Genomic DNA, 12,106 nt, shown 5'->3' on the forward strand with positions numbered 1-12,106 from the left:
CAAACGCGAAAATCTGGTTGTGATAATACGTAAGTACCAAAAGATGTTATTACTGTTCCAAATCCATCTAACTGGGCAGTTCCTAACAGTCTGTACCTGTACGATGTAGATTTATGAAGCACACCTTTAGTATGAAGTCGGTAGCCTGAAACTTGAAATATTTCCCCAAATCAGCAAATATAATTCATTAAAGCCTAGATAAAAAGAAAACATTTTAGATTCTTTATATATTATGAGTGAGCTGGTTTATAGACTGTTTTCAGACATGACATGGGCTAGTTTTCCTTTCAGTTTTTTCTTCTGTGAAAAGAAAATGTCACCACTACCTTTAGTGAAGATTCTGCTTTATACATGACCCCACTACATCTGTCTTCACTGTCTTAATTTCTCCCAAGTCTTTTGGATTTCTAATACCATGACAGGAATGGACCTCATTCGTAAGTCAAAGTACAATTAAAGTTCATGAAATTAGTATTGTTTCAATCTTTGATGTCAGCCAGTAGTACTCTTCGCAACGCCCGCACTGTGCTCAGTAATGACTCCTTCTGCAGGTCGTATGAAGTTACATATATTGGTAACATATCTAATTATGATTATAATTTTTTTTTATAAGACCCATTGCTCCTACTGCTATTGGAACTGTCTGGGTATCTTTCTTCCACATTGCTCTTGTTTCTGCCTGTAGATTCTGATATTTTATGACTTTGCGTCAGTCTGTACACAAGACACTGTAGTCACTGGGTGTGGCAGTTTCAATGATCAGTGCTATTCTTGTCTTCTTTTCTTGGATCACTATGTCTGTTTTTCTGGCATCTATCTTTTGAACTGTTGGTAATGGATGATCCCATGTGATGCAGACTTCTTCATTTTCTGTGATGCTTTGTGGTTCATGTTTCCAGTGTTTATCGGCCACTTCAATGTCATAATGTTTGCACAATCCCCAGTGCAACAGTCTTGCCACATTATTATGCCTTTCAGTATACAGTTCTTCTGTCATTAATATGTCACAACCAGCAACAAAGTGCCACTGTTTCCAGTTCGGTTTTACAAAACCTACATTTGTCTGTTTCTCCTACATGTTCAGTGGGCTTTATAAACCAACATGTATGCAGCCCATGGTATCTTGGGCTACCAATATTAACCTTTCATCTCTTGGTCTGTCTCTGGATGATGATGATGATGATGATGACAGTGTGATAACTTTTTGTTTACAGTCTGCAGCATGCTGATACATGGCTTGCTGATATGAATCATTTGTTGTGTTCTTAAATGTGTTTTTATTATCTAATAAAAGTTTTAGTTTGATTTAATTTGTTTTGTAAGAGTAGATGATTAATGTACAAGGATCGGCTGTTAACAAGCATTATTACTGTAAGGAAATTATAAACATTGCTTGCATAGTGTCTGACACAGTTTTTTTGTCACTTTTAGATTCGCATTCTTTGATTGGTGGCCCTTTTGGCAGTAGTTTGTCTTATAGTACAGTAAGTATTATAACATGTTATTCATAGACATTGGTAGGAAAAATCTTTTTTTTTTTCATTTTCTTTTCCCCCTTCTGGATTCTTTGTATGGCTTGTGCTTCCAGAATAAGTTGTAAACACTAGAGGAATTTTCATTGAGATTAAGTTTTTGACATGTGGAATGTTTGCTGGGATTGTGAATAAACAACTTAGACAATATAGATGTACTCCTAGCCTCCATAAGGTGTTTAATCAAGCTATTGTAAAAAGAATATGTACCAGAGGACGTGAAAATTCCCTGAAGCTAGTCATTAGCATTTAAAAGTATACTTACCATATATTTCAACCCTCTTTTCCTGTAGTTATAATACATAATATATGTTTGTGTATGAGATAGCAAGTAGTATGTTACATTAACTATTTTATATTAAATGAATTTTAACTTAGTATTAAGCATGCCATATTCTATTTATATCAAATAAGATGTGTACTTTCTTGGTAACATGGCTTAGAGGTGTGTAACATTTTATCAGGCACCCAAACTAGCTAGCAGCACAGGTGCTAGCGGACCAGTCAGGGGGGATGAATGAGCAGCCAAAGCTAGCTTACCCTTCCTGAGGGTACAGGAAGTAGTAATGGTCCACTGAAATTGACAGCATCTATAAAGGGTGTGTCAGCCGACACCATCTTCAAATCTTTCTTGCCATGCAGTTGGTATTACCATGTGTGCTTTTCACAGCTTGTGTAGTCCTTTGTTTGGCCAGCCTTCAGGAAGCAGATAAATACCCATAAGTTGTTTGTCTTATCTTTTTTGACTGTTTGATTGATAAGTTAGATAATGTCTGAATTTGACCCTGACTCTAGTTTATTGGAAGTTGTTGTGAAAGTCAGCAATTGTGTGGTGATTGGAAAGCAAATCCTACACAAAGATTTTCATAGCAAGTGTCTATTTTGCTTCAGCTCTGTGCATGATGTGGACTGTTGTCCACACCATGTGTCTTTCACCCTAAGGACAATCATCGTCAACAGAAATCTCTCTAGATGTTCGTTTCCAAAAAAAGGGAATGTGTCTGGTTTTGTGTCGCCATGGCATTGGCCAAGATCTCCGGGAGCCTCACTGTTGAGAAGAAGCATTCAGGCAAAAGGAAGACATGTCAGAAAACCACAGACATGGCAGATGACTCAGGTTTTGTGACCCAACATTAGGTGAGGTGCTTTTGCAGACCCCATCTGAGTAGTCATGTTTTGCTGAGGTGGAGCCACTTTGCAAGCACCCGTGCCTTTGGATTTTATCATGTCCTTCTTAATCTGCATACATGAAGTTCCTCCGTTAGTCAAAGGCCCTTCAGCATAGGAGGCACGTATTGTATTTTCATTAGAGGAAGGTGGGATTCACAAGATCTTTGTTTATGAGGAGATTCACAAAGACTACATTGTGTTCTGCGTCCCTGCCTGCAACCCGTGGTGTCAAAGGTGGAGGTTTCTGATACTGTGAGGCTCAAACAACAGTACTTACCTCAACCTAGACCAGGTGGTACCTTGACCCATTTCTCCCCATGGGCTTCTTCAAATTCTTTACTCTACCTGGAGACATACGTGGTATCTGGGGCACCTTCTAAAAAGTGAAGGATTGTCTTCCCCAATGGAATCTGACTCCCATGACTGGGAAGTTAATGAGCTGGCATATGTGAGTTGCTTCCATTCACCGAGAACTTGGACATGGAAGACACTCTGCCTTCGACTCCCAAACCAGAGGACTTTTCTTTGGAAACACCCTTCACTGGAAGAATGAAACTTTATATTGGAAATCTGTGGAATACTCTGAAGCTCATTCAAGGTGTGTGAGCTTACATGGGTTTGCCTTATTCTAAGCCATTAGCAGTTTCTCCACTGCTAGATGTTCTGTAAGATGTTTCATAATGCATTACTGGAGCCTAACCACTTTCATTCTGCTCCCAGGAAACCTGAAAAATGTATGAGGTCAAGGGCTCCCACAAGTATCTTTGCAGGGATTCTTTGTCAGATCCAAATGTGGTGTCCTTGGATCCTAACAAGGAAGCAGTCTCATCCCTAACATGATCCATTCTTTGGATAGATTTGGTAAGAAACTTTACACTGCTGCTACCCTTTCTTTCAGAGCCTTAAACAGCCAATCCCACATGCTTTCATACTAGCAACACTGTTAGAAAAAGTAAGGATTAAGATAGAGGGGATGGAAGATAAAGAGATGAGACAATAGTTGCTTGATTTATGTGACCTATCTTTCCAAGTTGCAAAGCACTCTTAAAAAATGAACTGTTGCTGTGATGCAGTTGATGCTTCATGCAGGGCAGGAAACATGGGGCAGGTTATCAGGAGACTTGTATGGCTAAGTACCATGCCCCTGCCAGACAATATAAAGACAGAGGTCTTCAGTGTAAGGATCTTCTCTTTGGAACCCCATTTCATGAGGTGTACAAGAAATTGGAAACACATTTTTCAAACTTTGTATCTAGGTATGCCACAGATTTTCTCATCAAGACCTGTTTTTCTAAACCCAGAGAAGTAGTCACTGATCTGGCAAAGGGAAATTGAAATGAGAAGCAAAACCCCAAGGGAAAGAGAGAGGGAGGGAAGCCTGAGGGCCCTCAGGGCCAGGACGTTCAGAGGGATTAACTGTGACTTAACCATGCTACCACTTCACCTCTGTCTCAAAAACATGTGGGACAGTTGTCCAGTTTTTTTAAAGATGTAAAGAAATCACACATGACCAGTGGTTTCTAAACATCTTTAAAAGGGTATAGTCTTCAGTTCCTAGAAACCTTTCAGCTCAGAGGTATAACCCTGGCATCTGAGGACCAGTTAGATCTCATTCCATAGATCCTGTAAAGCATATTAGATGTATGAGTCATAGAAAATGTTCCCTCAGGGAAGGAAGGTGGAGGATTTTATTCAAGGCACTTCCTAGTTCCAAGGAAAAACCCTTGGAGGTCCATTCTAGACCTGTTCCATTTAATAAACAAATGCCTAAAGTTCCCCACATTCAGAATTCTCACCCCACCAATCCTTCCTCAAGGGGCATTAGAGTTAACATAGACCTGAAGGATACCTATGTATGTAAATGCCCAACAAGTAACTAAACCAGAAAAACAATACAGTAGGGCACCAGGAGAAGAGACCAAAAATGATCCCCTCAGCTTATTTTTGACCAAGACAGCAGTGGTTTCCTCTTCTGAACAACCTGGCAAGGGGGAAACATAAAGTGTAAACTCAGAAAGCAGACCTGTTGACACCAAACAGAGAGTCTCTGCTGGATCCCAACCTGGCCACTGTAAGACTGATAACTTGTATGATTTTACCCTAAGCCTAGGCAGGCAGAAGTATTCACAGGATGTGCTAAACTTTAAGAAGGTGGCTAGGAAACCCCATCAAAGAAAATACAATCTGTCTAAGTATAAAATGTTCTCCTTATGGTGCCAGTTCATGGACCTTGTCCCCAGAAAGGTTAGATTGTGATTTGTTCTGGAGTACCTGTCAGACCTTTACAGATGAGGTTTAGCTTGCACATCCATGAAAGTGCATGCTTCTGTTTTCTTAGCCTATCAACCCATGGGCCTTCCTTTTTGTTGTAGACCTTCAGTTAAGAAATTCCATAAGGGAGGTGGGTAGTCACAGACTACCTGGCTTGGCCTGAAAGGGTTGTTTCTGTGTGGAAACCAGACCACCTAGAAAGTAGATTGCTTCACCATGGAATCTTCAACTGTGTGCCAGAGAAATTAAGCTTGTTTTTTTTTACACCAGTAGTATTGTCCTCCATCTGTCACTCTCTTGCAAGGTACTATTCTCGGTGGTATTTTCCTCACTTACACAAATCTAAGAACTTTAGGGTTGGACAACAAGGCATTGTTTGGTACCTCTGCTACAGAACACTTTAACTCTGTTCAGGAGAAGGGCAAGGAGTTGCAAGACCTGAAGCATATTTTTGTTTCCCCAGGGCCCAGGTTTCAGAGGAACTGCCTTGCCAAGATCACCTTTGTTAGAAAGTCTGCCAGGCCCCAAAATTCCAAAGGTAAGAGAGACTCTAGGAAACAATGTTCCTCCAAGTCAACCACTTGTACTCCCACACAGAAACAACCCTTTCAGGCCAAGCCAAGTAGTCTTTGACTACCCACCTCCCAAGCTTTTAACACCTCTGTCCCTTCACCTCTCTATCTCTCTCTGTCCCTGCTTGGAAACAGATAACTCAGGACTCTTGGGTCCTATCCGTCATCCTACAAGCATACTTTATGGTGTGGAAGACTCTTCCCCCCTTCAGGGGTATTCCACAACCTCCAAAGAAACAACTGGAACTCTTTCTGCAAGTCATTTCCAACCTCCTTTCTCAGGGCAGTGTTCAGGTAGTTCTGCCCTCCCAAGCAGGAAAAGGGTTCTACTCCAGGCTGTTCCTGTTACCCAAGAAGGATGTTCCTTGGAGACACATTCTAGACATTTCCCATCTAAATACCTTTCTGAAGGTTCCCATCTTTCGCATGTTAACCCTGCCCAACCTTCTTCCTCAGGTCTTCATGGTGTCATTGGACAGGAGGGATGCCTATCTTCATATTCCCATTCATCTTCAGTTCAGGAAGTTTCTTTGCTTTGCTATTGCTTCCTCACATTTGCAGATGTTCATTGTGTTACCCAGCTGCAGTCATCACACTTGGGTTATCCTGCCGTCAGGTGGTCTCGTAGTCGGCCCGAATTCCAAAGTCTTGGTCCGGTGTCGGTTGCTGTCGCTTCTTTCCTGACGTCAGTGTGCCAGGGGTATATAAGAGGCATCTGACGCCATTTTCTTCAGTCTTTCTTGCCGTGCGGTGCCTGAAGCAGAAGCAGTTCGCAAGTGCCGGTCAGCCGACACCTGAAATTTTCGATTTGAATTTCAGTCCGAAGTCTTCAATAAAGCTAAGTACCCTGTTGGGGAACATTTTCTTGCCTCAGTCCGATGTCAGAAAAAGTTAACAATTGCATTTCTTGTGGGAAGCAAATACCTCATAAAGACTTCCATTCCTATTGTATTCCTTGCCTAGGCCCAGACCATGACATCACAGGTTGTCAGTTTTGTGCTAGGTTTAATAAACGAACTATCAAACGCCGTTTTGACTTTGCACGGCATTACTTTGATAGGAAATTTAATTATATCATGCCGTCGGAGCAGCCGACGACCGCCATACATAAAAAACGCAAGGATAAGGACAGGCAGCCTAGGAACAAACCAGACTCCGAGGCCTCAGCTGGGCCTGTCACCGGTTCTCCGGTTTTCAGTGAGGCGCCTACGTAGCCCCTGACGACCGCAGAACTGGAACCCCAGACAGCTGCAGATTCCCAAGCGGAGCCTACTAGGCCGACGCAGTCATCTTCCGACACCGGAGCAGAAGTAGACACCGGTGCAGTGGAAACACCTTCGGTTGCAGAAGGTGTCTTCAGACCGACTACACTCACCATTAAATCTTATGCTAAGCTTAAAACTCCTTTAAAACCTAAGAAAACTGTACATCAGTCTACAGTTCAAGGCCCCATGCCTAAGAAACAGATGCTTAAGATGGCTGAAGATTTGATTACCCTAATCAGGGGTTCCCATCCCCCTCCTGATAAAAGACCAAGACAAGAGGAGGATTATGCATCCTCTGACCAGGTTTCTCTCTCCTCAGATTCTTCTGAGGAACAGGATTACACTTTTCCACCTTATGAAGATTCCGATGCTGAAGAATCTATTCCCTCAACATCTCCCCCTGAAGACTACTCCTGTGGGGAAACTTTACATACCATGAGGGAACATTTCCACTGGGAAGGCCAGGACTACTCAGATTCTAAGAAAAGGCTCTGAGAGTTCCTTTTACTACCCCAGCACAGACCACTTGCTATCCCTCCTGTTTTAGATATTGTGGATGATGTTTACTTGGAGTCTAGTTTAAATCCAGACTCTCTACCTCCTGCTTCAGCCAAACCAGACAGATACTACAGAGTACTTGACTCGCACAAATTTCTTTATAAAAGCCTTGTAGCTGACCCAGAAACAATTTCCCAGGGTTCTAAGGGAGCTAAAGCTTCTATGGCTAAAAATCCTGTGCCCTCTGAAAGGGATTCCAGAGCCCTAGATAGATGGGGAAAGAAAATATACATGTCAGCAACTCTGGCTATGAGAGCATTAAATTGCCAGTTTCACATGTTGAAATATCAGCAATTCCTAATGTCTCAGTTAAAACAAAAAATGAGTACACATTCTGAACAGTCTGATTTCAAGGAAATGCAGGATCTGTTGCATGCAGCTGAACAGGTGGGCAGACATACTTTACAATGCAGATTTGATTCATTGGAAGCTTCCTGTAGAGCAGCTGTTACTGGCTCTGTCAAACGTAGACATGCTTGGTTAAAAGAACAAACCATTCCTGACCATGTCAAAGCAAAATTATTGGATGCACCTTTACAGCAGGATGTATTATTTGGTGTCAAAGCAGAAGAAGTTTTAAAGAAAATGGAGGATAAGGCAAGGTCTATGCAAACGGTCAAGGATTTTTTGCAGGTACAACCCCCTCATTTCAGCAGAAATTGGCCAACAAAAAACTGGTCCTTTCCAGCTTCTGACATATCACAGAGGGGCAAATACAGACACCCAAGGGGCAGAGGTCAGTCACAGGGCCCTTACAAACCTCTCCAATGGGGTACTGCTACCCATAAAGGAGGAGAAGACAGACCCCAAGCTAGCAGAAGACAAACACAATGACTCTATCCTCAAACTACAAAGCAAATCTCTCCTGGCTACTCCCTTGGGAGGAAAACTAGCATTTTTTGCAGACAACTGGCACATCATCACAAAAGACAAATGGGTTCTAAACATTGTCTCTCAAGGATACAGATTCCACTTTCATACCTTACCAAGGATCAAAGGAATGCCAAACCTGCCACCAAATCAATGGGCAGAGGCACAAAAACAAATTACAGCTCTCATGGACATGAGAGCCATTCAACATGCACCTACACAGGAACAAGGACAAGGATTTTACTCAAGACTCTTTCTAGTCCCAAGAAAGGACAAAGCATGGAGACCTATTCTGGATCTTTCAATTTTGAACACCTATCTACAAGTAACAAAATTCAAGATGCTAACACTACAGCAGCTTCTTCCCATGCTGGGCAAGAATGCTTGGCTAGTCACTTTGGACCTCAAGGAGGCATACCTGCATGTCCCTATCAGACAAAATTGCAGAAGATACCTCCGCTTCATTGCAGGTTCAACGCATTATCAATTCTCTGCACTGCCCTTTGGCTTATCTACTGCGCCCAGGGTCTTCACAAAATGCCTGGCACCAGTAATTGCATACTGCAGACAAAGAGGAATTCAAATATACCCATACCTGGACAACTGCCTTATTCAAGCAGAAAGCAAGGACATTCTTTTAAAGCATCTGGCATTTGTCAAACACCTTCTAAGTTGCCTAGGGTACACAGTAAACGAAAAGAAATCAAAACTAGTGTTCTCACAAAACATAATATTCCTGGGTGCCAGCTTGAATACAATATCCCAGATGGCTTATCTCATGCCAGACAAGCAACGACAGCTGATTCAATATTTCAGAATAATGGCAACAAAGACCCAACTCCCTGCAAGAAAAATTCTGCAGGCCTTGGTATTCATGGCATCTTGCATACTACTAATACCATTTGCAAAACTGCATATGAGGAAATTACAATGGTACCTGAAAAGTGTATGGACTCAGCACAGCCACAGCTTGGAAACAATGATACCACTCATTCCCTGCCTTCAACAGGAGTTTCTATGGTGGGCACAGGCATGTCACCTCAACAAGGGTCAGCCTTTCACCTTACCCACAGCCAGGCAAACTATGACAACAGATGCATCGGACTATGCCTGGGGAGCACATATGGCAGGACAGTGCATTCAGGGCAAATGGACTACAGATTAGAGGCATCTGCATATCAATCAAAAAGAAATGCTAGCAGTACAGCATGCCCTAACAGCTTTCAAGGACCTTCTACACCCAGGACAACTAATAATAAAGACGGACAATAACACAGTAATGTGGTACATAAACAAGCAAGGGGGCACACATTCCTACCCTCTATGCAGGCAAGTAATGACCTTGTGGAACACTGCACTGTCTTACCAGGTTCAATTACAAGCACAATTCCTGCAAGGAAAGAAAAACACATTGGCAGACGACCTAAGCAGAAACATCATGGATCCACACAAATGGAAACTAGATCCACAAGTATTTGCAATGATAGCTCAAAAATGGGGATGCCCAGACATAGATCTGTTTGCAAGCCCCCACAACCACCAACTTCAAAAAATTTGCACAAGGACCTTCCATCCACTAGCTTGGAAAGTGGACACCCTCTCATTCAGTTGGGAAACATTAAAAGTGTATGCCTTCCCCTCCACTGCCTCTTCTAGCAAAGGTACTGCTGAAAGTCAGATTAGAGAGGCCAGAAATGATACTTGTTGCACCAGACTGGCCACCCCAGCATTGGTATCCAATTTTAAGGAACATGGCCCATGGCCCACCATGGATTTTGCTACAAATTCCTCACCTGCTCACCCAGCGAGACAATCAGATTCTACACAGCCAGCTCAACTGTTTAAACCTGGCTGCATGGCAAATTACCTAAACAACGAGCCAACACCTTTATCCAAAGCTGTTATGGATGTCATTCTGGAGGCCAGGAGGCCCAGCACCAGGAAAACCTATTCAGACAAATGGAAAAGATTTTGCGCCTGGAACCAGGCTAAAGGCCAAAATCCCCTTGATCCAAACATTCCTCAGATTCTACAATATTTAACTGAGATGTTACACAAAGGACTTTCCTTTTCATCTTTTAAGATCCACGCCTTAGCAATTTCAGCTCATTACAGCACGGATCCTCCTTTATTTTCACATCCACTCCTAAGACAGTACCTCAGAGGGGCTAAGAACTTAAGACCGCCAAGCAGAGCTCCAACACCTACTTGGGATCTCAACTTTGTTCTGGAAAAGCTTACACTGCTGCCCTTTAAACCAGCTTTTTCAGCTGATTTAAAATTTATTTCATGGAAAACTGCCCTACTACTAGCAATAACCTCAGCTAGAAGAGTTTCAGAGCTACAGGCACTAATGGCAGTGGAACCTTTCCTCATTTTTCATCAAGACAGAGTCTCTCTACGAACTAACCCTTCCTTTATGCCAAAGGTGGTATCCAGTGTGGCCCTAAACCAAACCATTCACTTGCCCACCTTCTTCCCAAATCCCCAGAACAAAGGAGAAAGACTTCTTCACTCTTTGGACATTCACAGGCAATTACGTTACTACGTGGATAAAACTACGGCTTTCAGAAAAACTGACCAGCTCTTTGTAGCCTATGCTACAGGATCACAAGGAAAAGCTATCTCAAAACAGACCATTTCTAAATGGATAGGGCATTGCATACGTTTCTGCTACACACATCATGGGAAAACGGTACCTGCTAACATTGGGTCCCACTCCACCAGGGCTACAGCTACATCAGCAGCCTTTCTCATGGGAGTGCCAACCAAGGATATTCTGGAAGCTGCAACTTGGAGTTCAGTGCACACCTTCACCAGACACTATCACTTACCTCTATACTCTAAGACTAGAGCTGGTTTTGCCACTGCAGTTTTGCAGGGCCTACTAGCTTCTTCTAACCCTGTTTGACTCCACCTCCCAACCTTAGCTTTGGGATTCAACTCAAGTGTGATGACTGCAGCAGGGTAACACGATGAACATAGTACAGTTTTGTACCTACCATAAATGTAGATGTTCGAGTGTTCACCCTGCTGCAGTCCAGGTTACCCTCCCTCCATCCCCCCTGAACTAGCTGAACTTATCTCTACCACTCTATCCTGTACTACCTCTGTGGTGTATTTGCACAAAAACTGAAGAAAATGGCGTCAGATGCCTCTTGTATACCCCTGGCGCACTGACATCAGGGAAGAAGCGGCAACAACCGACGCCGGACCAAGACTTTGGAATTCGGGCCGACTGCGGGACCGCCTGATGGCAGGATAACCCAAGTGTGATGACTGCAGCAGGGTGAACACTCGAACATCTACATTTATGGTAGGTACAAAACTGTACTTTCTGTGCCTTGCCTTTTGGATTGTCTATGGCCTCGAGGGTCTTTACAAAATATTTAGCTCCTGTCATAGCCTTCTGCAGGCTACAGGGCATACAGATCTTCCCTTACCTAGATGACCTTCTTCTCCAGGCTCAGATTCCAGGCACCCTTCAGGAGAACTTCACCTTCACAGTATCTCTGTTGCAGAGTCTAGGGTTTGCGATCAGTTACCAGAAATCTTCACTGGTCCCTTCTCAAGACCACATCTTTCTTGGCTGCAGGATCCAAACAGACAGTATGTTGGCTTCCTTACCTCCAGAAAAGGTCCTGTCCCTCACTTCCTTCTTCCAGGATCTCTTGCCTTCCCAATCTCTGACTGCCAGGGAGATGTTCATCGTGTTTCAGTGTTGCAGTCATTACAATTGGGTTATCCTGCTGGCAGGCTACCCGCAGTCGGCCTGAATTCCAAAGTCTAGGTCCGGCGTCAGTTGCTGTCACCTCATCCCTGATGTCAGTGCGTCAGGGGTATAAAAGATGCAGCCGACACCATTTTC

At 43.1% G+C, this 12,106-nt stretch overlaps 1 protein-coding gene across 1 annotated transcript in view; it reads left to right on the plus strand.

The window, feature by feature from the left end:
- ZC3H7A (zinc finger CCCH-type containing 7A) overlaps positions 1 to 12,106 on the plus strand; it is a 1,693,893-nt gene that overhangs the window by 1,121,582 nt on the left and 560,205 nt on the right. The window contains exon 11 of the mRNA XM_044089416.1: positions 1,432 to 1,484. Coding sequence (XP_043945351.1) covers positions 1,432 to 1,484 — 53 coding nt within the window. The remainder of the gene's footprint in view (positions 1 to 1,431; positions 1,485 to 12,106) is intronic.

The sequence above is a fragment of the Protopterus annectens genome, chromosome 12.part0 (genome assembly GCF_019279795.1).
Source record: "Protopterus annectens isolate FY-2018-M chromosome 12.part0, PAN1.0, whole genome shotgun sequence".
Lineage (NCBI taxonomy): Eukaryota > Metazoa > Chordata > Ceratodontiformes > Protopteridae > Protopterus > Protopterus annectens.